The sequence below is a fragment of the Tachypleus tridentatus genome, chromosome 9 (assembly GCF_004210375.1).
Source record: "Tachypleus tridentatus isolate NWPU-2018 chromosome 9, ASM421037v1, whole genome shotgun sequence".
Lineage (NCBI taxonomy): Eukaryota > Metazoa > Arthropoda > Merostomata > Xiphosura > Limulidae > Tachypleus > Tachypleus tridentatus.
Genome location: NC_134833.1, coordinates 77,880,308 through 77,907,483, shown reverse-complemented (window position 1 = coordinate 77,907,483; position 27,176 = coordinate 77,880,308). Strand labels below are relative to the sequence as shown.

Here is a 27,176-nt window from a genome sequence, read left to right as displayed (position 1 = left end):
GTCGTAAACCGAAGGGTTCTCCAGCCACTTCACCTACCCGTTCTTAAAAAATGGCCACCTTGATACAATGGAACTGTCGAGGTTTACATTCTAATCTGGATGATATCAAAACGCTGATTGCTTCCTACCATCCTGTTTGTCTTTCTTTACAAGAAACATTTCTCAAAACTACTGATACTGTCTCCATTCGGCAGTTTTCTCTGTACAGAAATGACAGGTTGTGTGATGGTCGAGTACATGGAGGGGTGGCACTGTTGATTGATCAACACGTGCCCACCCTGTCTTTGTCACTCAACACACCCTTGGAGGCTGTAGCCATCCGTGTTTCCTTGGGTCATACCATCACTGTTTGTTCTCTGTACCTGTCCCCTGGAAAGACATATGATCAATCAGATCTGGATGCTCTCGTTGAACAATTGCCATCTCCGTTTCTAATCCTAGGGGATTTTAATGGACATCATCCCCCTCTGGGGAAGTGCTATTATTGATGGGAGGGGCCGATCTGTAGAGCGGATGCTCTCTGATCACAATCTTTCTCTTTTCAATACTGGTTCTTCCACTTACTTTCATGCACCTAGTCAGTCCTTTACCGCTATTGATCTCTCAGTTTGCTCCCCTTCATTATTCTCCCATTTTTCATGGAGGGTTGACAGTAATCCACTAGGCAGTGATCATTTTCCAATCCTTATAAGAGAGACTGGCCGTGGTCGATGCCACCCTACCCGCGTGCCCCGGTGGAAGCTGGATCAGGCAGACTGGTCCACTTTCACTGCTCTCGCAGAACTTGATCCTGCCATCGTAAATCAGCCATCAATAGACGACTGTGTAGCAGCGGTAACTGACTGTATTACACATGCAGCTGCTCAGTGTATTCCTAAAACCTCGACACGTTTTCCACGATATCCTCGTCCGTGGTGGAATCCTGCTTGCCACTTAGCACGGAAGGCTCAAAAGCGGGCCTGGGATACTTTTCGTAGATATCCCACACTTTCAAACCGGGTTGCTTTCCAACGGGCCCGTGCACATGCTAGGTGGGTAAGACGTCACAGCCAGAAGGAATCTTGGATTAAGTTCACAACCAGTATATCTTCTACCACCAGTTCCAAGATCATATGGGACAGGATTCGAAAGGTTAATGGACACTACAATTCTATCCCCCCTCTCGATCTTACTCTCTGATGGTCAGGAGGTGACTGATGTTCGGAACATCGCTAACACTCTAGGTGAAAGCTTTTGCCGGGTATCTAGCACTTCTGCTTGTTCCTCCACCTTCCTGGCCATCAAGACTCGGGCGGAGCGATCACCTCTTTCCTTTCGAACTGACTGTTTCTTTGACTATAATCGTCCCTTTACCCTGGTGGAACTAAAAAAATGGCCCTTCATCGGTCTGCCAGTACGTCTGTTGGACCTGATGATATTCATTATGACATGCTGCACCATCTATCTCCTGCTTCTCTTGATGTCCTTCTGATTGTTTTCAACCGGATCTGGCAGGAGAATGTTTTTCCTGATGCTTGGCGCCAGGCTATTATTTTACCTTTCTCTAAGCCAGGGAAAGATCCCAAGATTCCTTCAAACTACCGTCCAATTGCTTTGACGAGCTGTCTCTGTAAGACATTAGAAAGGATGGTTAATGCTCGTCTTGTTTGGTTCCTTGAATCAAACAACCTCCTCTCGCCCACCCAGTGTGGGTTCCGTCGACAGCACTCCACCACAGACCACCTAATTCGTCTTGAAACATCTATCAGAGAAGCCTTTCTCAACCGCCAACATCTTGTATCAATATTCTTTGACATAGAGAAGGCTTACGACACAACATGGAGGTATGGCGTTTTGCGAGACCTCCATACATATGGGTTACGTGGCCATCTACCCATGTTTATTAAAAAATTTTTAATGGACAGGAGATTCCAAGTTCGTGTGGGTTCGACACTTTCCCGTTCTTTTGTACAGGAACTTGGAGTCCCTCAAGGCTGTGTATTGAGTGTTACACTTTTCAGTATAAAGATAAATGCCATCACTGAACAACTCCCTCTCACTGTTGCGAATGGGCTGTATGTCGATGACTTTCACATCTCATGTCAGTCGTCAAACATGAGATATATTGAGCGGCAACTACAAACCGCCCTCAATTGTGTACGGAAGTGGACTATGGCGAACGGCTTTAATTTCTCTCTCTCCAAAACTGTATGCATGCACTTTTGCCGTCGACGGGGTATTCACCCTGATCCTGAACTTCATATCGGTGGAGTTTTGCTGCCAGTTGTCCCGGAGACCAAGTCCTTGGGGCTTATCTTTGATCGTAAACTGACCTTTATACCACACTTAAAGCAGCTTCGGGTCAAATGCACAAGAGCACTGAACATCCTCCGTGTTCTCTCTTCTACCAGTTGGGGGGCAGATCGCTGTTCAATGTTAAAGGTATATCGTACTCTTATTAGATCGAAACTCGATTATGGGTCAATGGTCTATGGCTCTGCCAGACCCTCGGCCTTAAAGATGCTGGACCCCGTTCATCACCAAGGACTTCGACTCTGCACTGGGGCTTTCCGTACCTCTCCAGTTCAAAGTATATACATTGAATCTCATGAACCTTCTCTACACCTTCGCCGTTTGCAACTATCTTTACAATATACTTCGAAACTTCATTCCTTACCAAAGCATCCCACCTGGAAATGTGTTTTCCTTCCTCGGTGGGCAGTACTTTTTTCAGAACAGACGATCTGTCATTGCTCCGTTTGGCCTTCGCATCCGGAAGCAATTGGATGAATTGGGTCTGTCCTTGGATAACATTGCATGTTCCACAGGTCGGCCCATCCCACCATGGCTTATTACAGCCCCAAATGTGACCTTTCTTTCAGTCACCTAAAAAGGCAGATACTCCAGATTGGAAGTACCGTCTTTATTCAATGAATATCTTTCAAACAATCATTCAGTTCCTATTTATACAGATGGTTCCAAATCAGGTAATTCAGTGGGCTCTGCTATGGTTTGCTATGGGTCAGTAGTTGCACGCAGAATCCCTTCTACAGCTTCTGTGTTCACTGCTGAGCTGTATGCCATATCTCTTGCCCTGGATCATATTGCAGCTGAGCAGTACTCCAACTGCACTATTTATACTGATTCGCTTAGTTCTATACTTGCCTTGGAATCGCTACACGTTAGCTCACATCCTATTCTCGCTGATATTCGTAACCGACTGGCCCGTTTCTCATTAGCAGCTACTTCAATCCAGTTTTCTGGATACCAGGCCATGTTGGTATTCGCGGGAACGAGCTTGCAGACATGGCAGCTAAATATGTCTGCTTCAGCACCATCACTCCTATGCCTATTCCGTACATGGACTATGGTGTTATCTTCAAGGGTCGGCTCCGTGCCAGCTGGCAGTCCACTTGGAGTGAGCAACGTGACAACAAACTTTTCAAATCAAACCCAAAATTGGACTTTGGCCATCTAGCTTCCGTAAAGTTCGGAAGGAGGAAGTTGTTCTCACTAGGCTACGCATTGGTCACAGTTTTTTAACTCATCATTTTCTTTTATCTGGAACTGATGCACCAATGTATAATTTGTGTAACACTCAAATCACTATCAGCCACGTTTTACTTTCTTGCCATCGTTACAATTCTCAACGACGGCAATATTTTAAACATATTTTTTCCCAGGGTCAATCTGTAACATTAGACAGAGTTATTGGTGATGGTGACTCTGTCCACCTTGATAATGTTTTTAATTTTTTAATGGCCATTAACCTTTTTAATCTCATTTAAGTGTTGCATGTTTATTCATTATACCTTTTTAATTGTGGTTCCTTTTTTACAGTTTTAATGTCTGTCATTCAATTTGACATTGGACAATGGCCAGAACATTGAATAACTCGACACCAGGACTGGAAAGGCCAACTTCAGGTGACTAACGCTCCTGTTTGAACTATCCGTTTGAACTACTCGTTAGTCATCCTGGCGAGTTGTTATTATACTTTTACTGCATATCATTTCACACTTTTACTAATTAACTTTTAGTACTGGCCATATTGACTCATAACCCGGAACCAGGACTGGAAAGACCAACTTCAGGTGACTGACGGTGGTTTTTATACTTACCTGTTAGTCTTCCTGGCGGGTTACGATCATTACCATTCTGCTACAGGTAACAACTTTGTTGACTGGATGTCAACATTGGTTTTTACGCCATTTTCTGTCTTAATTGCCGTTTTGCTTTTATCTTCAATTACTTCTACAAATTTTACTCCATTTACTTGACTTTATCCTTTTACTGGACATTTGGCTACTCATTATTACGATTTTGCGGAGTGTCTTTTAAAACTTTTACTTTCTTTTACATTTTGATAATAGCTGCTATGACACATAACCCAGAACCAGGACTGGAAAGGCCAACTTCAGGTGATTGACGGTGGTTCTTGAACTTACCTGTTAATCTTCCTGGCGGGTTATGATCATTACCTTTTTGCTAGAGTAAATACCTTACAACTTCTTATACTCTACCTTTTATCTTAACATTGTAGACTAGGTGTCAACATTGGTTTTATACTTTTTTGTTTTACCTTCAGTTCCATTTATGTCTATTACTACATTTATTTTATTTTTTTACATTTTTACCGAATGTCTGGCGCAGATAGCCTCGCTGCTTTGTGCCATAAAACACTAAATCAATCAATCAATCAATCAATCGAAATATGACGGAGTAATTGTAAACAAATAAAAGATTTAAAATTATGTTTTTGTGGCTATCGACGGCGAATAATTACTAACAATGAGCACGTCTATATTTTTGTTTGTCAGTTTATGGACCTGTAGAAAAGTATATATTTTTACCATATACCATTTACATTTATAAATACAGCCAAGTAATTGACCCAAAATAATAAATTATGCTTCTCTTGAATTCTGACTCTTCTAGGAAATACTCAGAACTGGCAAATCCAACCTTTATATGTAAATGTATTAAGCGCTTGAAAATGTTTTGTTTGTACCAATTTTATTTTGATTGCTCTAAATGTGACTACACAAGAGCCCAAAATAGTTGATTTTACTTTTAACCCGTAAAGCCCTTAATGAGAAGAATTAAACAGGCGACTTGGGGTATTGAACCATGGTATAACCCTTACAACTTTCAAGACAATCCTCCGATAAATAAAGGATTAGTGGTCGATTCAAAAGTGTTTGGAGAAAAGAAAAGAAACAATAAAAACAGTATGTCTCTCTGGGAAACATGATAAGTTATCTGATTATAAAACAAAAATGAAATGTAGCTCACCATATTGTGTATGAAAAGTGAAATTCTATATAGATTTGTCAACCAACCCAAATTTTATTATGTTTATGAGTAGTGAATATGTTATTTGTTAATATGGATTTGTGTAGCAAGGTTGTTTAAAGATAACATTGAAATATACTAGCCCCCCGCTAGTACAGCGGTATGTCTTCGGATTTACAACGCTAAAATCAGGGGTTCGATTCCTCTCGGTGGGCTGAGCCCATAACCCTTTGTAGCTTTGCTATACGAAAAACACACACACACACACACATGAAATATACTAATTAATTTTTGTTGTATTTTCTAAACAAAAATTTCATGATCAATATTTGAATATGGTAGAATATTAAATTATTTTCTCGGTATAGTTAAAAATAAACGTGTAATAAAGTAATAAATGTTTCATGTGTTTCTAAGACCACACATACCAAGGTGACAGTGAATGCCGCACGCGTTAGATAACACATGCCGAAGAAAAAAAGAAGAGGTTTTTTTTTACTGATTTTCTACGTGATTTTACCTTTAGAACTCAGAACAATATTACCTCACATATGTGACCATAGTACTGTTAATATGAATATGTTTTAAGTAACCGAAATATAAATAATATTAGTTTATAGCTTACCCATTCTCAATATATTTTTATCACGCTTTACTGATTTATGTTTATTAGCAGTTACATTGAATGCGAACTTTTTAAACATTTTAAAAAGCTTTGAAGCTGTAATATATGTATTTTTAGTTAATAAATATTCAACAGTACATCATGACTGAAAACAGGTAAAATACTGACTAATCGTGGTTATATGCGTGTATATTTGTTTAAATATGTATATTAATTTACTTATTCTCTGTAGAAAAAAGTACAAGTATCTTGTCACATTTGTAAGATCTTATAAGATATACAAGAAGAAAACAACAACAGCATCATTCTGAAATAGAATGATGAGTGATGACTAACAGTTTTATTTTCGCTACGTTGTGCAGCAGTACGAATCCAGGCATGATTCACAACCTGAAGGTCACTCCAGAGGGAGTCTTGTTGTATGTGGAAATTGTACAGCGATCGGATGCAAATGCATAGGAGAGAAAGGATCGAGGGTACGTATAAATTCCTAATTGTTTAGTTACGCTGCAGATTGTACGTACATTGAGCATCGTAAACGTTAAATAGTCGTATTTCAACACATACGTTAACCACCTGGAGGTGGTTTTGGCTGCAGAATCCTTCATAGACAAAACTTTATTACAAAGCCACATGCTGATATTTTGTTCTGAAGATTTAATTCAAACGAGAGAGAGAGATTAACTTACCTCTCAAACACTTCTGAACAAATTAAATTGTCATAAAATTTTTAATCTTATAAGGTATTTAAGTAGCTTATTAAGAATTTTTAATCAATTAAAATTTTTCTCCAAATATTTCCACTAAATTACAGATCTCAAATTTGGAGCTATGACGTTTCAAGAAATATCTCTAGAGTATCACAAGGAAGAGAATTTCTCAGAACAGTATAACATAAACACAATCTATTAAACATATAGCAATGTATACTGAATTCTTTTTTCTTTTTTTTTAATTCTCGCAGAGAACAAGTTTATTTTTATACCAGAATATAGGAGGACTCACTAATGTGGAGTTTATTTAAGTCTTATAACTTGTATTATAAGGAGATGTATAAACTTTCATGGTACAGCAATACAAACAGTGGTTTAAAAATTCGTGATGGCGAGAAACCCACTTGAAGCAAAAATATATCTTGGGACGGCTGGTATGTGTATTGACATGTTTACAAATAAAGCAGAGAACAACGTTTCAACTATCTTAAGCCATCTTAAATCTTAATTCATTAGTAGTAAGTAAGGAAAGGATGTGTATGTGTGTGTTTTCTTTTACGTTGTTAAAATTACGTCCACGTTACTAGACAAGTTAAAATATAAATTTTGATCCTGTTGTTATTTTTAAAGTTAAATTATTTTCATATGTTTGTAGTTAGTATACTAACAGGCTTTTGTTTTTTAAGTTTTATATTTTTCTCGTAGTTTTAAATTATCAAATGTTTTGTTCTTAGAGAGCAATTAATCCTATAAATAAACCTGTAGACAGTGTAGTTTGTAAGAAGTAGTTTATAATAAACAATCCAATAACGAAATGGCAAAATAAAAACATCCATCAAAATATAAAATCTATGTGACTATTTATTTAAAAACAATTTCTGGGAATCACTTTAAGATATCAGCGTAAATGGTAATGTAATTTTAATATCAATAGGGATCTCCTGGTCCAGTTGGCCCTATAGGAGAACCAGGTTTACAAGGTTTCCCAGGCATGGAAGGGCTACCAGGACAAAAGGGAGTGAAAGGTGAATCGGGCCCACAAGGACGAAGTGGACCAAAGGGAGATAGGGTGAGATTCTTGTTTTTTCCTTTTTTGTCTGTGTTGTTCAGAATTTTTGAAAAATGTTAGCCATATGGTGTTTAAGACACAAGAACCAAAAATACATGAATAAGATAATTCAGCTCATCAATGTTAATAAAACCTTTTTTTTCATCATTCTTTTTTCCAATTTTCATTTTTTTAAATGATGTGGTGTAAAGTTTTCAGCATAGAAATTCATTTTATAAGTTATAGCTACATGTAATATATAACAGAGAAGCAACAGTATTTCAAACTAATTTTGCAGTATGTGAGCTTTTCAAGAATAATATTTCTTGTCATAAATGTTGAAGCACAGACTGTCAAAAAGGGAGGTTATTTATACTTCTAAATAACTTGTTTTTCCCACAAGCACTTGTATCTTTTTATCAGTCATTTTAATTTTAAAAGTAATAAAATACTAGTTCGCTGTAAGATGTTTTACCTGAAATATAATTGGCTTAATTCTGAAAAACAAATCAATGTAAGGTGGTATCCAAAATTGAAGATTTATTATCCAACTAATAATAATTAATATTATGGTCATTATACCTTTTTAAATGTTTTATAGAGTATTTGAACTTAGTAAAGATAAAATATATTATTAAGATTCAAAAGACATACCAAAATTATTACATTCTTGAATTACTGAATTACTTGTTTTCATCGTCATTAATTAATTATATATCTTTTTATTGTTTTGTCATTTGTATTTGTGTGCCTAAAATATCACATAATACAAAAAAGCTTTTCTCAAAAAGAACAGTAAATCTTGAAAGTAGAAAAATTACAGCAAAGTTTTTGTCAAACATTAATATTCATAGACCACCCAAAATAAAAATCCAATGTACATATCATGACAGTAGAAGACTATCAAAACTCCAAATTTATCTACAACAGTTGCCATAATTAGTATTATGTTTTCATTCATTTAAATAGAAAATTATGTATTTGATAGATTGTTTAAGCAGAGTATTTATGAGGAGTATACTGGAACAAGCATTTGACACTCATTCTAGGGTATTGGTCAGAAAGTAATTTATTTCAATCTTATTTGCATTATGCTATGTTTAATTTACGAGTCAAAGAAAATGATTACATCTGTATAAGACTGAACCCTTTATTGGATTATTATTTTCCATGCTAGCTTACTACAATAAATTAAATAACTTAAATGTTACAGCTTTACATAGTTAAGTTATACTTACAACTTAATACAAAATATGTTGTGTTATTAGTTTGTCAGAACCATAAACAAATAACAAAAACTTCAGGTGAGGGTTTTAAAGAATTTCAATTTGATATATTGATTACTTGTTTAATTATTCATTAAATTTTTTCTAATATTTGAAAGTTTGAGTACTTCATAAATGTATTGTGTTTGTTTTCATTCTATTTTAGGGAAAAATGGGTATGCCTGGCTTCCCTGGGATCAGCGGAATTCCAGTAAGTATAAATAAACAACAAGAAATATAAACATAAAGTGTTACTAATTAATATTAATCATTTCTTACTATTCCTTAGTGAAACTTGTATTTTCATCAGGATAATTCAGTTTATGAAACTACAAGTTTCACAGCTGAACAGCTGGTGTTATTCAGCAGCTTACTATCTCATTTTTAAATAGATCTATTCCAACAGACTGCAGGAGCTTAGATGTTTTGTGTGTATGTATAAACAAAAACATAAATAACACATTAAAATACAATATATTAAAAAAGTTTAAAAACTCGCAATAAAGCAATGGTTATTTGATACACAATTCTAAAAATGAGACTATTTCCAGTTTCTACTTTTTGATGTATATCACTATGTCATCCTCATGAATGTAATGCTGGTGATGATGTAGTGTTTTACATCAAAATGTTCAGAGTGTATTAGAGTGTTTTTCAGTCTAATTGAGTTTTATACTGGTTTTATCCCTGTACAGTAAATTATCTGTGATTTATTGTAATTTTAAGACTGGTAATGTCTAATTTTTAGAACTGTGTATAAAACAGTTACTGTTTTTACAAAACTGAGTTTTTAAGCATTGAACATCATTATACAAACCCCAAGGAATTAAACAACATCTTAAGTGTTTTATTATACACATGTATGTATATTTGTGTTTATTACAGTTTCATATGTTTCTTTTTCATTAAAAATGTCAGTAGGTATTTTTTTCATTATAACATTTTTAATATCAGTGTATATATACATGTAGTATATACATACATGTGTTTTAATATTCTCTTCAGGGTGTACCAGGGACACGAGGTCCAAGAGGCCCACCTGGTTTAGATGGTTGTAATGGAACTGATGTAAGTTAGAAGTTCAATAAAGAGCAACCTCTAACATGCTAAAAAAAACTCCTTTAAGTGTTTTGCAAAAAAACATTTTCTAAACATAGTAGTATGTATCATGAAACATTAAATGTTTAACTTTTCAAATTTTACAGAATATATCATAAACTACAATATATTTTCCATATTTAATAGCTTGTCTCAAGAATTGTTACATTTACCAAACTTACTATTCTATATCAAGGAACAATAAATTTTCCAAATTAGTTTGATTTATGTGTTTGTTATTAAGCATAAAGTGTAGAATTGGCTGTTCCTAGCATGCTCACTATGGGGATCATTCCTATAATTTTAATGTTATAAGGTCTAACTCTTGTTGTCGAGCCAATATAAAGTGTTCCAGGGTAGTACAAATAAGCATTATAAGTATTTTTGATCGAAATCTTAAACTCTTTTAGTGTACGCAGATTTCCTACTGTTGGCATATAAAAATTTGCTGATAGATAATAGCCTTGCTATAACCTTGATAAACCTTTTTAGCTGGAAAAAATATATCGAAGCATTTACGTTGAATATTCTAACATAAGTTATATTAACAATGAGCTCACAACAGAATTGAGGAAAACAAGACAATTGTACATTTCATAAATACATTATTTATTCATGACTATGGTTTTACCAGTAAAGGCATTAGAAGATAGTTTATGGAGTTTCATCAAGTACGAACACTTTCAAGTATCCATAATACTTTATTATATAGTCGCAGTTTGTTTGATTTCTTCGGTTGAAAAGAGTTGCATGCTAGATTAGATTAATTTTATGAAGACAACTAGCATCTAGTTGGTGTTATATACCTGTGTGCCATAAGTAATTAGAGTAAAAATCTAAATGTCAGTTCACTGACTCAAAGTGTTTGATAATCTTTATAGTTCCATGATAATTATTATTTTTGAATCTCGGGAAACATATGACAGCTGGTGTTAGGTTTCTTCTGAGAACTATAAGACTTTCTGCATTTTAAATGAGTCAGTATATTGTAACATCTTAAAACTATGGTTTTGATAGGAATAATTATTTGTTATTAAAAATTACAAAGAATAATAAAGGGAAGATTCTATGAATTCCATAAATATTTTACTTAAAAATAAATTTTTCCCAATTATTCAGTAAGTTTGAATGACAAAAGTTGAGTACATATTTGTTTTGGTTACTCTGAAAAAGAAATCATTAAAATATGTCGCAAATCATTAATTTCTTAATTTTGATTTTCGTAACATCTGTAACATTTTACTACGTAACATCATGCCACCATATGTTGATTCAGTTAATACGACATAATGTTTTGGAACAACATGTGACCTATTGGTCCATCTTGGCTGTTCCACCTTCTAAACTAAATTGAAGATAATTAAAAATGATAAATTAAAAATTTTAAATTAGCCCTTATCATTTATATACTTATTGAGCTTTTTCTCAAAATCACTTAAATTTTCTGTCTCTACAACATTCAAATGCAACTCATTTCAAAGGTCAACCATCCTATTAGAAAATAAAATTGTCTTAGTTGAAGATGACTCTTAGCATGCCAAAATTATGTACCCTAATCCTTCTATTCTCACTGTTCAATATGGAAAAAAATATAATGCATCAATACTATCAATTCCCTTTACAATCTTAAACACCTCAGTCAGATTCTCCCTAACTCTTCTTTGTTTAAGAAAAACAATTTGAGAGATTTTAGGCTGTCCTCATATGATATTCTCCATCCCAGGCACCATTTTAGTAACTTCTCTGAATACTTTCCAACAACTCAATGTCTTATGTAAGGTAAGGAGCCCAAAACTGAATACAATGTGCCAAATCTGGTCTAGCAAGTGCCTTATACAATGAAATTATAAACTTTAAAGACTTGTATTTAGTATTTCTGTAGGCATAACCTAAAATCTTAGTTGCCCTACCTCTGGCAACAGATCACTGCTTGGATGGCTTTAGAGGCTGATCAACGTTTCTGCCAAGATTCTTTTTTTCATAACACTGTTAAGGTTATTCCCATCCAAATTGTACTTATAATTCTAATTATGATAACCCACTTGCATTATTTTGCATATATTATAATTAAACCCATTTTCCATGTATTTGACCAACTCTGTAAATTATCTAAATCTTTTTGTAAAGCAGGAGCATCCTTTCCACATCTAGCAACACTGAAGACAGTATTATCTTTAAAGCATTTTTAGCATATTTTCTAAACATTTTCCCACAGTTGATATGAGACTAATGGATCTATAGTTACTCGGATAGATTTTTTGACCTCCTTTGAAAAGAGGAGTTACATTAGCTAACTCTCAATTTTATAGTACCTGCCCAAAAATTTGCTTTTTTCAAACTTGTAACAAAATTATCATCATTTCTTATCACCATGTGTAATAAACTATTGAACCTAGTACCGCAATGATCACTTGCACCCAGAAGTTCTCCTATTTCCACACTCTCAATTATATCTATATTTGAAGTTAACAATAACTCTAAAATAGCATTGTTTATAGTAGGTTCCTTGATTAATTGGCAGAAAAAGTCATCTTGAACAGTTTCCGAACACTTTCTCCCTCATGGTTGGACTCTAGCATTTCCCAGTCTATATGCCTGAAATGAAAATAACTCATAATTATGACTTAATTAACAGCTGAAATATTAATCTCATTCTGAAGTTTTTCAATAATTTCATTAGTATCATTTGGTGGTATATAACAAATTCCTACTAAAAGCCTTTTATGTTTTCTCTTCACTAATATAAATACAAACTGATTCAGTTTCCTTGATATATCTTTGATATTCTCAATTTCAACAGAACAAAACATGTTCCATTTAAAGCCACTCCTTCCACCTATCTTCTTAATGCTCTATTTCTATTAAATAGCCTCTAACCCTGTATTTGAAACAAACTTCTGTTTTCAAATATCATCTATGTTTAACCATGTTTTATTTTTCCCCATTATATCAAAATCCTCCATTTTTGCTAATGGTTTGAAGTCATCTATGTTATTTCTTACACATCTATCATTACAACAGTAATGATTAAGCTTATCCTTATGAGTACTTGTATACTAATTTCTATGCTAAACTTTTCTCTGCCTCTTATTATTTTTGCCTTTAGTTTTTCTTGGCCTTCACCAATGTCTAGTCCTATCTAAAAATTTGCTTACAATTGAGTTAATAGTTTTATCAAACAAGCCAGCCCCCTATCCTATTTTAAATGTAAAACATGTATTCCAAAAAGCTCCCTTATTTCACTAAACTAATCCCACACATCAAACCAGCCAATTTGCTCATACTTAGATACCAACCTAAACCTACCATTTAGCTATAAAGGCCTGCTTATAACTTCATCCTCATAAATAATTCTGGGCAATATCCCTGACAAATTTAAAGTATGGCCTGTATCTGCCCCTTGTGCTTATTAATTAACTCCTCTAAGCTACCATTCCCTACATCATTAACCACTGTATGCACAAAAAAATTGCATCTCTGCTAGCCCTCTTTATTATATCTCTGGCTCTGTCAGTTATATCTTTCCCCTGTGCTCCTGGTAGCAAAACCTGATTCCTTCCTCTCTGTTTACTCTGCAGACTATTCTATCCACATATCTTGTCAAGGAATCACCTATAAGCATAACCTCCTTATTATCCACATCTTCTCTTTTGTTTTCCTTTCCTTTATTAGTTGCTTATATTATAATGCTCAACAGGATATAGTCATTGTAACTAAATTTACTACTTTTTTACATCAGTAGTACCCTTTCTAACTTCCTGAAAGTCAGTGCTAGCTGATCTTTCCCTTACATGTAAAAGCTTGAACTTCTTCTGAAATCCTGATGCTGTTTCTCAGAGTCTATACTTATCTTTATCTATTGCCTCTACTTAAATTAGGATAGCCTCCAACTTGTCCTCCAACCAACAATCTCTACATAAAAATTACACATCTTCATTACTAGCTTTTGTAAAAAGTGCATGACAGCCCCCAAGTTCCCAAATAAAACCCACTCATTAATAAGTTAACTTTTAGAACATCAAGAGACAATAAACTAGTTTTTAGATTGTGTTTATTTAATAAAGCAATGCATTTATCCTGTTTTATGATTTACCAGTGAGTTGAAGTATATGTAAGCCTAAAATATCGTTACATGTACAAATTCTATTTTGACCACCTTACTTTTATTTACAGAAATTAGTTATTATTGTGTTATTTAACCCAAATAACTATAATATTATTGTTAAATAACTTTCAGGAATCTATAAAAGTATGAGAGGTAGTTTTTCAATGCCCTCCCTTTATGGTAACACTCTGTATTAAATTCAATTGTATGGTTAACATAATGAGTTACTGTATATATACATATATATATTTTTTACTGTAATTGGTTATCAGGTTTATTTCCTTTATGCATATGCATCTAGGGTATACCAGGTCTACCAGGAGCATCAAGAGAACCTGGATCCAGAGGTATTCCTGGAGAACCTGGACCTAAAGGACTGAAAGGTGAGCCTGCCATTGGGCCACCTGGGCTGAAAGGACAGAAGGTAAAAATTGTTCTTGTGTAAAGTGAATATGTTTATCTATCTACAGAAAACTTGGGAACTGATGTGAGGATAATCAATTCTCAGACATTCCACAAAGCTTATGACCTCATAAAAGTAATATTGTACATGTTTCTAAAGTTATTGTGCAAGCATAATCCTGCTTATATTTTGTTGAAGAAAATAAAAGGACAAAATTTAAATACTATAGAAAAAAACCTAATAGAAATATGTAAATCTTAATTATTTAATGCATAGCATGAACAAAATATTAAAAGCAAAACATTATTTTTTTGGAGAGGGGTTTGTATTCTAAGTTCAATTTGGATATTTTGTTGTTGTTGTTTTTTACCTTATTTTAGTACTTGTTTACTTTATGATTAGATAATCAGAGAGACTTAACTTCCTAAGCCTAATATCTCTTCATAATAAGTTTCTCTCTGATTTTTTTATATGAAATGTCAAGTTTAAAATTAAAAATTATTAAAATGTACATGCTATGACTTGCATGTAAATTTACAATAGTGGCACTTAAAAAATAATATTATGTTTTTAGAACTAATTTTTGTCTTCCTATTTTCAAGGGTGAACCTGGTAGAGATGGGACAATGGGATCTCTGGTAAACTATTTTTAGTATAATTTGTAAGGCATGGTAAATAAACAAACTATTACTTACGTTTCCAGATTAAATAAAATAAAAAAATTCAGGGTTATCAGTAAAATGTGTACAGTAAATCTTAGTGGTCATTCAAAATTTTTGTCATTTTTCACAACCATATAAAATGAATATCTGTGTAACCCTTACTCATGAAATTTAAAGTTGTTTTTTTAAAAAAAAAGATATTAACGTTATAGTTACTATGAATAGGATAGTAAAAAATAGGAAAAAAAGCATTTAAGTTCACAAAACCTGCTGAAGTTGCTGTTGGATAAACCTTTGGATGTTATTTATGGAAAGCAAACAACATTTTTTCATCATTTGTGAAAAGCACTCGCTAACAATTACCCTCTTCCAATCACTATATCTTTTGTATGCTCATTTAAGTTTGGGAACAACCCATTATCAAAAAAAAAAAAAAAAAAAACTGTAATAACTATAGAAACAAAAATTCAGGTATATTAAAAAAATTATAATATTCATTGAGAGAGTACTTTGTTGAAATTATATCTGTAAAATAAATGTCTCTTGATTGTGTAACTGCAACAATGAATTATGAATCATATGATCATAAGTAAAGGAAAGAAAAAAATTAAGTTTGTGAATTAAGACTTATTTTGTATATCTAAAAGCATAATAATATTTGGACAAATTTTCCATTATTAGTTCATTTTTCCAAGCCATAATTGTGGAGATTAATATCAATAAGTTTTCTCTTGTGAGTATACCAGCCATGGAGAACCTGCTGTGCTGTAATTTTGGAATTTATGGTACTAGTTTTACACTCTCCATATGAAATGTTTTAGATAATGAGCAGGACAAATGATGAATGTATTGAGGTTTCATCAGCTATTTAGAATATAGTACAATATTATATTACTAATAAAAGTACTGACTGTACAGTTTCATAGAAGAATAGATTGATATTTTAGATTGTCAAACACTAGTATTCAAAAACTAAAAATTCTTCAGCTTTTCATGAATCTGTTAAAGTTAAAAACTATAAAAGATATGTAAAAATCATTTGTTTTGTAGGGACCTCCAGGGTATGATGGTACACCAGGATTCCCAGGTGATGCAGGGTCTCCAGGATTAAAGGTAAATGTGTGAAGGATTATCTGTCTCAGACTTGTTCCGTAATCATTCATTTAGTAAAATCATTGTTCTCATTGTAATAATGTGAACCAGGGATGATGACTTCATATCCTGGCTAGGGCAAATTGCTTCTATTTGGTCCATAATCATTACAAATGTAATACTTTACAGGATAATATTTTGGAAAAAATTTGATTTTGAGACATCTGTACATGGATAAACAGTGTTTTTCATTATAAGCTCAGATTATCAAATGTTGTATTTTTCTTTCATTGTTAAAACTTTTTTATTAATGTTATAAATACCTTTTGATGATTAGAACTTTTTCAATCTTTTGTTTCTTACTTTATTAATTGAGTTTAGTAAGTGATGAATTACATAATTAGTTGTTTAATTTCAGAGAACTTTTTCCACAGTTATTTTTAACTTTCTGCAAGTCAAGTCAATATTACCCAATGCTTGCAAACTGTTGGAAAAGTTGTTCTTTTTCTGTGATTAAAAAGAGCATTACTCTAAGTAAATTTCAATAAAACTACCCAATTTTACCTGATAAGATTCAATATCATTTTTCATTGTATGTATCAAAATAACAGTCATACTTTTAATATAAAATCATTTCAAGGAAACTAAAGTTACAAAAATAGATAAACTGCTGGCCAATGAACATAAAGAAAAAAAATATGCATTTTGTGTTGTTAGACTCAACCTCTTATTTGAGTAGAGCTTCAAAAGATGAAAATGAGAAAAGGAAAAAAAAAAAAAAACGTTTTTAGCATTTAATAGGGAGAATGTGAACACTATGAAATTAGCTGGCCAAAAGTTTAAGATCATACCGGAATATAAGTCCTAAACAGGGCAGGAAATACCCAACAAGAGGACTCGGCAGTGAGTTACGTGGCCGTCATTGTGAATAACTTCAAACATTCGTGGGACCCGGCATGGCCAAGTGTGTTAAGGCGTGCGACTTGTAATCTGAGGGTCGCGGGTTTGCATCCCCGTCGCGCCAAACATGCTCGCCCTTCCAGCCGTGGGGGCGTTATAATGTGATGGTCAATCCCACTATTCGTTGGTAAAAGAATAGCCGTAGAGTTGGCGGTGGGTGGTGATGACTAGCTGCCTTCCCTCTAGTCTTACACTGCTAAATTAGGAACGGCTAGCACAGATTGCTCTCAAGTAGCTTTGTGCGAAATTCAAAAACAAACAAACAATCAAACATTCGCTTTGGCATAGTCGATATAAGCGTTTGCATAAGGCTGGCTGGAATGTTATTCCAAGTGGTGAAAATGGCTTCACGAAGATCATGCACTGTTTGAAATTGACGTCCATTTCTATAGACTTCCCTTGCCATCCACCTCCAAACATTTTCAATGCGGTTCAATTTGGGTGAACATGCTTGTTGGTCCAAAAGAATCACACTATTTTCCATGCAAAAGTCATTTGTCCTGCGGGCATTGTGGATTGTAGCATTGTCCTGCTGAAAGATCCAGTTATTTCCACATAAGTGAGGGCCTTTGGTCAATAAGGATGCTCTCTCCAACATGCCAATGTAGCCAGCTGTTGTTTGATGCCTCTGTATAACCTGAAGCTCCATTGTTTCATGGAAGGAGAAAGCACCCCAGATCATGATGGAACCTCCTCCACTGTGTCGTGTAGAAAATGTCTCTAGTGGGATATCCTTATCGTGCCAGTAACGTTGGAAGCCATCTGGACCATCCAGGTTAAATTGTTTCTCATCAGAGAACAAAACCTTCTTCCACTTTTCTACATCACATGTTTTGTACTTCTCAGCCAAGTTTAACCAAGCTGTTTTATGGTGTGGAAGGAGGCGTGGCCTTTGAAAATGTTTATGGTTTTTAAAGCCCTTCTCTTGTAGATGCTGTCTTATTGTTCTTGAGCTGCATTCTGCATTCGTAAGGGCCTTCATCTGATTTGATGATCAACTGGTGTCTTGCTGGACAACCCGTCGATTCCTCCTGCTCAATGCCGGCAAAATTTTGTTGGGCCGACCATTTGAAATTCTCATTCCGTATCCCTCAGGGTCTTTTAAGAAATTTGCAACAGCAGTTTTACTGCATCTAATCTCACCAGCAATGGCATGTTGAGAGAGACCTTGCTTTTGCAGCTTGACAATTCTGCCGTGTTCAAGCTCTGTCAACTTTTTAAGCCTTTGCCATGTTTTTACCCAATGTAACACAGGAGATGTCAATGGGAGATGTCGACAATGCTAATGCTTTAATGCATATGACTAAATTTTGTTACGTGTTTACCAATTAATGCTTCATTTCAGTATGGTCTTAAACGTTTGACTAGTTATTATTTAGGCTAATTTCATAGTGTTCACATTTTTCCTATTAAATGCTAAAAAAGTTTATTTTTATTTTCCCTTTGCTTATTTTCATCTTTTGAAGCTCTACTCAAATAAATAGCTGAGTCTAACAATGCGAAATGCATATTTCGTTGGCCTTAAGATTTTGGCCTGCAGTGTATATACTGTCCAAAATCTGTTAAGAACCAATGTTTCTCAATGCTAAGAAATACTTATAATTTTTATCTAAATAAACTTGTTAGGGTATGGGAAACAATAGATTTTACATTTAAGAAGATAAGTCAATTGTTTTCATTCCAAGCTATCTTTTGTGTATTATCACTCATTAAAAGTAGTAGCTCTATGCCACATAATTTATTTTTGCATTGATTCTAATCTTCGTTTTCCAGCACTTTCATTTTGCACCATTATAACCCAAGCATGTGTTAAAAAGAATTGACATATGGTCTAGATATGCTACAAAATTGATGGGTTTGGAGTTATGTTGTTGCTGCCTTAGTTGAGTACCAAATTATTTTTTCTCATGCTTGAAAATAATGCAGAATCCTTGAGATATAAGGAGAACACACACACACATGCATAATTTTTAAAAAAATCCAGTTCAATGAGTTCTTACTACACAGTTTTGCTGATATTTTTCACAGCAAAAGAAGATAGAAAACATATAGTACACTTGCATACTACAGGCTCCAGAAGACTTGCTTTTAGTCATATGTAACTTCTATTATGTTCCACTTTTTCTGGATATTCCAAGGTTTGTTACCATTGCTCTTTATGGACAATCAAAAATTTTGTCATAACTTCTAATATCATCATATCAAAAAGAGGAGATGGTTTATAGAATGCTATAACAAAAACAACTTAGCTGAACACAGCCATTATTATGATGGATCTGTTTCCCATGGTCAGGGGAAGCATTAGCTTCTGTGTGAAGATTTAACCTCCATGTTCTTGAGGATAGCTGTCTAACAGTTGTAAAGTATCAAGTTTAGATCCTGGATAATTATTACATGAACACATGTAATGGTGCCATTAGTGAATAACTTTTGTGAAGGACAATGCTCACTCATACCACCCAGGCAATTTGGAGGAGTTCCTTCAAAGAAGACTATTCTTCATATAACATAACGTAAAATTTAAGTTTGCTGTTAAATTCCTTAAATTTAATGCTTTCACCCTATCATAAGGTAATCCCTTCCAAAAACTAACTACTCACTCATAAAAATAAGGTTACCATAGCTGAAATTAAATCCTACCTTGCCAAAATGTGTATTTGCATTTCCTAGTTTTAAAATTATCATCATTAAGTAAGAACGAAAGATAATGCATTGACACAATCAATCAAATATCTTGTAATTCTTCTTGTTTCCAACACAAAACAGTTTCAGTGTATCAGGTTTTACAGTGCCAAATTACTTACTTGTTAGCAATACATTTCAACAATAAACAGACAGCACACAATGCACTTGTTTTAAAATAATATATTCAAAACAAGTGAAACATATCTACAAAAAAGTTATGGAGCTGTTAGTTGCATTTAGAGCTTTAAATAATTGTCTCTTTTTCAAAGTCCACAGGTGTGCTCAATTACTTCAGAACACACTTTGGCAAGAAATATTATTCTCAAATTCTCTGTTATTACAATACAAGACTGTGATATTCACTTTAAAATCAACACTAGAACTGTTGGTTGCTACCATTGTGTCTAGAGGTTAAATAATTGTCTCCTCTTTTATCAATGTTCACACAAGTTTGTTCAATCTTTGACAAGATGAATTCTTTTTTTCCACTAGATTACCTTAATACAATCAGTGAAACGTTCACTTACACTACCTGTGAGTTACTACAGTTGCAATCAGAGTTTTAAATAATTCTCTTTTGCATTAAAAGTTCACACAGGCAGATTTAATTACTTTAGAACCCAATTGATAAGATGAATTATTCTTTTTTTTGTTATTACAATACAGTCTGCAATTATTACACTTTAAAAGTTGCCACTATACAAACTTTATGGCTAAACTTACAATCACACAGTCTAACTTCACTTTTTTCACTTTCATCACTAAATTACTTAATTGCGCTAACTTAGTTGCCAATATGTACATTGCCTGACTGAGGCCTACAACTTTCTACAAACTACATTACATTATGATGTAATATTACTCAGTGAAACAATGAGAAAAACCTAGAAGGCTCTAGTAACATGATACAACAATATAATAATCACTGACTAGTGAACTACATAACATATTATTTGTACACAGCTACATAAACAAATCTGTGATAAATTATCACTTATAAAGATGCTAGATTTAATGCATGCACTTTATAATTATACTAATCATAAGTTCCCTTGGTGTGGACCTCCCCTAGAAGGTTCTGTTCTTTCAGTTTACCTCCTCTGGGATCTAAACATCTACCCACATGTTTGCCATGAGTGGCGACCCATGAAGGGGAGGAGAGAATCCTGGTTGTTGAGGGTCCAACCCTAACACACCACTTTGGCCTTGAATTCCTGTAGACGAGCAGCTTTGGGGTTGCACCCCATGGCAAGTTGGCTGGTCTACTTGGGCTAGGGTCAGCCAAGTACCAGTGTTGGATGTTCTCGACAGGTGTTGTGGACATTGTTTGATGCTGGTGTTTGGGTATAGAGCTCATGAAACCCTGGCATTGCTGCACTGTCCTTGTTTGATATCATAGTGTGTCTCCTCATAGGGCTCCATGGTGGGTGGGGTCAGTGAGCACCAAAATATTCTTTCTTTGTTATGGATCCCCCAAATAAAAATAAAATAGTGAATAATAGACGGTAGGTAAACAACCATGTCTTTAAGATTCTTAGCAGCAATCTTCAACACCTGGCCCTCGTTTTCTGATACTACATTCTCTTTCAGACAAATCTTTAAGGCAAATATTTCCCTTTTTTATTCAGAAGATACTAGATGGGCATGCTGGCTCTCCTAAGTCAGTCCAAAAGCTATGTTCTGGTGACATCATGGTGGAAACATCCACTTCTAAACACAGTGAACTCCTCTTGCATTCAAAGGTCATTGAGGGGTATACTCATCTAAGTTACTCCCATGTCACTTTCAATTCATCACGAGGAGTTACTGGTGAGAGGGATTTGAAGAACATCCCAGAGTCGGAGATTCTCACTGGTTTCTCCACCCAAGGAGTTTCTGCAGTGAGGTGTATCTCCACTCACAAAGATGGAATTATGATGCTGACCAATGTCCTCATTTTAACATTTACATCACTGCATCCACCAGCCACCATCAAAGCAGGTTATTTTAATTGCAAAGTACGGCCATATATTCTGAATCCTGTCAGATGTTTTCAATGTTAGTGGTTAAGTCACTCAAAGACATCATGTCATGGTTATTTGACGTGTGCTCATTGTGGCAGCAAGGACCATGATACCTACAAGTGTGAAATAGATTCTCATTGTATTAATTGTAATGGCTCTGACTCATCTTACTTTAGTTCATGTACAGCATTTGAAAATGGTCCATAACATTTCTTAACCGAACACTTGAAAGTTACTGTCCACCACTCCATCCACAACTACAATGAGAGTTCAGACAGATCTCTCCATGCCTCTGAAAGAATCATTTCCAAAGGACATGAAAAGTCTTTTGTCCTCCATAGTTGAGAAGGTTAATGTGTAAACATCAACACCCATATCTGTCCCTGCTATTCCTTCCAGCAGGTTTATGAATCCACATCCTTTGGTTCTAGGTTCAGGCATTTCCTTGCTTCCATCTTCTTCTCTGGCCCTGAGATGCACAATGATTATTTGTTCACGTCCTCAGTCACTGGAATCTTTTTCTAATGACGAAGACCTACTGACTCAATTCAGGGCAGGATCCATGTAGTTCAATAGACCTCTCCTTTCAATAACAAGAAGAAATGTGGTCAAAAACAGAAGCGGTCTCCATCCAGTTCTCCTCCTCATAAATAAAAATGGCCACATTGATACAGTAGAACAGTTGAGGGTTCCATTCTAATTTAGATGATATCAAGGTGCTGATTGATTCCTATCATCCTGTGTGTCCTTTCTTACAGGAAACATTTCTGAAACCTGCCAATACAATCACCCTTTGGCAGTTTTCTTTGTACAGAAATCATAGGTTGTGTGATTGATGAGTGCATAATGGGGCGGCACTGCTGGTTGATCAGCATGTGCCTGCCCTGTTTTTTCCAATTGGCACACTTTTAGAAGCCGTAGCCATCCGTATTTCCTTGGTTCAAAACATCATTGCTTCTTTTCTCTACCTGTCTTCAATCAGACCTTGATACCCTGGTTGAAAAGTTGCCATCTCCCTTTTTAATCCTGGGGGACGTTAATGGACATAAAACCTATGGGGAGGTGCTGATATTGATGAAAGCAATCGCTCTGTAGAGCATACATTCTCAGATCACAACCCATCTCTCCCCAGTGTTAATAGTTACACTTATTTTCATGCACCTAGTCAGTCTTTTACTGCTATTGATCTCTCAGTCTGCTCCCCTTCACTTTTCTCTAACTTTTCATGGAGGGTTGACAGTAACCCAGTAAATATATAATTCAAACATCTAAGCACACCCTCTACATCCCAACACTCAGTTATACAACCCCTTTCAAACATTTGGTCAGCTTCCGGTCAGTTACCTCTTACTTTCTTTGTGAACCTGACGATAACCAAAGAAGGTCGAAACATTGTTTGCTCCTTTACATAAAAAATTTTCTCAACCCAAACAAGCCGTTTCTACATGTATATTTTTATCTACAAGTAGGTTTTCTCAACATCACTGATTCTTCCATGTTTGTTGTGATTTGGTGGTTGCACACAGAATCCACTTTCCAGTTTTTGTGTTCACTGCTGAATTGTATACCATTTCTCTTGTCCTGGATCATGTAGAAGCTAACCAGTACTCAAATTGTACTGTTTATGCCAATTTGCTTAGCTCTCTACTGGCCCTGGAATCACTTCACATTAGTTTTCAACCCATTCTTGCCAATTAGCCCATTTTTCTTAAACATCTACTTCTATTCAGTTGTTCTGGATTCCAAGCCATGTTCGAATTCATGGAAATGAGGTCACTGATACCACAGCTAAGTCTGCCTGCTTTGGCGCTGTCACTGCCGTACCTGTTTCATACATGAACTATGGTTCCGTATTCATGGCTAGGCTCTGTGCCAGTTTGCAGTTAACTTGGAATGATCAACATGATAACAAGCTTTTCCAGATAAAACCCTCTCTTGGACTTTGGTCATCCTGTTTCCATAATGATATCAGAAAGAGGAAGTTGTCCTAACTAGACTACACATTTCCAACAGTTTTTTAACTCATCATTTTCTTTTATCTGGAGGTGATGCATCAATGTGTGGTCTATATGACACTCAGGTCACAACAGCCCACATCTATTGTTGTGCCATAGCTAAGGCTCTGACACCAATTTTGACATGTATTGTTCACAGGTTTACCCTTGATGCTGGACAGTGTCATTTGCAATGATGATGCTGCTGTCCATTTACAAATATTTAGTTTTTAAGGGCCATTGGCCTTTTTAATGCTATTTATTTTTTTAACTCAAAAATTGGGCTTTGTTTTGTTTTAACATGATTCCTTTTTATGAGTTTTAATAGTTTTACTTTATTTTAAATTTTTTGCTGGTTGTTTGGCACAGATAGTCTAGTTTCTTTGCAGCATAAAATGCCAACCAAATCATAAGTGTCATATTAAACCTAAATGAAATAATCATGTATACCTAACACAGTGATCTTAACCTGTCTTTGTATGACAATATTTTCATCTCAGATGTCATCCTCTGGACCCTCTTCAGTACTTATACATCCTTTCTAAAGTAAGGAACTATTAGCAACTGCATATTGCTTGGATGGCTCAACCTCCCAGTATAAACCAAATGAAACATGACCTCTAGCAATTTTTTATTGGTAAATATAATGTGTCTTAATTATTGATCTAAGTTTTGTTCTTCTTCAGGGACGTAAAGGTGATATAGGTCCAACTGGAATTAAAGGAAATATGGGTGTAGGTTTTCAAGGAATGAAAGGAAAACAAGTGAGTACAGTTCACTGTTAGATTAAGTTGTAATGCTTTCCATTTTTCCAAATGCCTTTGAAACTCTTCATGATATTTTTCATATTTATACTTTACTTGTTTAATTACACATTATTTTAAATGTGAAAAATGTAATTTACAAACAGATAAAATACTGTATTGCATTGATTATTATGTGATATGATTAATATCTAGTTTATGGTCAATGATATAGATAGATAGATTAGTATTTTATTATCTTAAAAACAGTATTCAAAATAAATTACTTATTCATTATTGATCTCACTTTGCAAACATTCTTTTTGAGACAAATTTCAGCAATAAATCACTAACAATTCTGAAAATAAAAACTTCTACTTTGGTAAATTTTGTTTATTCCAAAAAATAACCTGTTTACCTTTTAATTCCAAAATATTTTAATTATTATTCAAGTGAAAAGTGCTTCATTTTTAAGAATTTTATAGGGAAGTAGAGGGTTTCCTGGTCCAGTAGGATCACCTGGTGATTGTGATGATTCATACTTAGAAAGAAAGAATTTTACAAGTACTGGGCCCTCAGGATTACCAGGAGAACAAGGAATGAGGGTAAAATACATTTTAAGATGTAACTTATCAATGTATAAAATAATGTTGGTAAAATTTTAATACAACTTTTTTCTTGTAAAATTTTGTATTATTCTTCTAAGTGTGTACTTGTAACTTCATAAGTAACTTATTCATAAATCATTATTCATTTCCTTCAAACTACTCTCATTACAATTAACATTTCATATGCTAAAATCACTTTTTATAGAACATACCTGAAGTAATTATCAATAAATTCCAAAGATAAAAAGTGATCAAAATAGTTGATGTTATAACAATTTTGACATTTAAACAACTTGGATTTATCTGTCAAGACAGTTAAAATCTTAGTTGAACCTTTTGAGAAACAAATGAGAATTTTATTGTACATGCATATTTTGTATTTCAATTAAAGTCTTCTAATATTTTATTAAAAGGAAGTACTTTTTAAAAAATAATTAAGTAATGGGAATGATTTTTATGAGGTGTTACATAATCTGACTTGTAGTTTTACTAAGTGTTATGGAACATTAAAATGAGATTGTACTTAGTGAACATTAGTTTGATAAATACTTCTCATGCAGTTTTCTGACTTTAGATATATTTTATCTAAGTCTTTCACATTATCCTAACTTAATATTTTTAACCCTAGCATCTTACATGTAATTGTAGCTTTTTACTAACAGTATTCTCACTGTAATATATGTATATGTGTGTGTGTGTGTGTGTGTGTGTGTGAGAGAGATATCCCAGCTATAACACTTCATACATAGTATACAAGCTGTAGCTGTCTGATACAGTCTCTTGTTAACTGTACACTTCACACATTGTTCTAACTTTAGCTTTCTACTAACAAAACCTTTTATAACTGAAATCCTTCAGATATCCCAGTTGTAACTGAATGGAAAATGTCTTTTGCTAACTGTACATCATTTCATGCATTGCTCTAGCATTAGCTTTTCACACACAAAACACTCCTAACAGTAGCCCTTTGTATTCAGTGTCCTAGCTGTTACTATCTAATACAACTGTTCACTTACTAAATGTGGCTTTCACACATTGCCCTAATTATAGCTTTTCACATACAAAACCCTTCTAACTTTTACCCTTCACACACACTATCCCAGCTGTAACTGTCTAATATAGACTGTTGATAACTGTAGGTTTCACACAATGTCCAAACTTTTAGTTTTCCAAAAGTAAAACCCTCCTAACTCTAAGATGTCACACACAATATCTCAGCTATAACTCTGATACTGTGAACTGCGTCTTGCAACTTGCATATAATATCCTAACTATATTTCTTTCCACAAACTATTGTCAACTATAACTTTATATACAGCATCCTAACTGTGATTTTGTATTAAAAACATATTTACTCTAGTTCTTAGCTGTAATAAAAAAATTCTTATAACTATAGTTCTATGTACATTCCATATCTTAGCTATAACAGTGTTACAAATGGTCTCCAATTTGTAACTCTTCCAACAAAATATCCTAACTATGCTGATTATACACAATATTCTGCTGAATGTAACCTTTCACACATCATATTAACTCTAATTTTTCTTAGGTTTCTTACATTGCTCTATCTTTATCTTTTTCGAACATTTTATTGATTTTAGCCTTTCACTTTCGTTATTCTTATTGCAACTTTTTTCCAACATCATCCTAACAGTAGCTTTTTATTTATATTAATTTAATTGTAACACTTCTACAAATGGTTTGCTAATTTTAGTTTTCTCTTATACAGTTCCCTAGCTCCATATATTCCCGTATAGTATCTAATCTGTATTGCATCATACAGATTATTTTAACTGTAGTTTATACCTATAACACTGTATATTATAAATATTCGTGTCATACTTAGTATTTTAAATATATCATACAGAGAAGTTTAAATGAAAGTAGCCACACAGGTT

The 27,176-nt window shown here is 34.2% G+C and overlaps 1 protein-coding gene across 1 annotated transcript in view; it reads left to right on the top strand.

Moving 5' to 3' along the window:
* The window catches only part of LOC143225549 (uncharacterized), a 127,792-nt gene that overhangs the window by 39,832 nt on the left and 60,784 nt on the right, over positions 1–27,176 (top strand). The window contains exons 3-11 of the mRNA XM_076455202.1: positions 6,262–6,375; positions 7,547–7,681; positions 9,092–9,136; positions 9,931–9,993; positions 14,430–14,552; positions 15,134–15,169; positions 16,244–16,306; positions 24,614–24,691; positions 25,156–25,275. Of these exons, the coding sequence (XP_076311317.1) occupies positions 6,262–6,375; positions 7,547–7,681; positions 9,092–9,136; positions 9,931–9,993; positions 14,430–14,552; positions 15,134–15,169; positions 16,244–16,306; positions 24,614–24,691; positions 25,156–25,275 (777 nt within the window). The remainder of the gene's footprint in view (positions 1–6,261; positions 6,376–7,546; positions 7,682–9,091; positions 9,137–9,930; positions 9,994–14,429; positions 14,553–15,133; positions 15,170–16,243; positions 16,307–24,613; positions 24,692–25,155; positions 25,276–27,176) is intronic.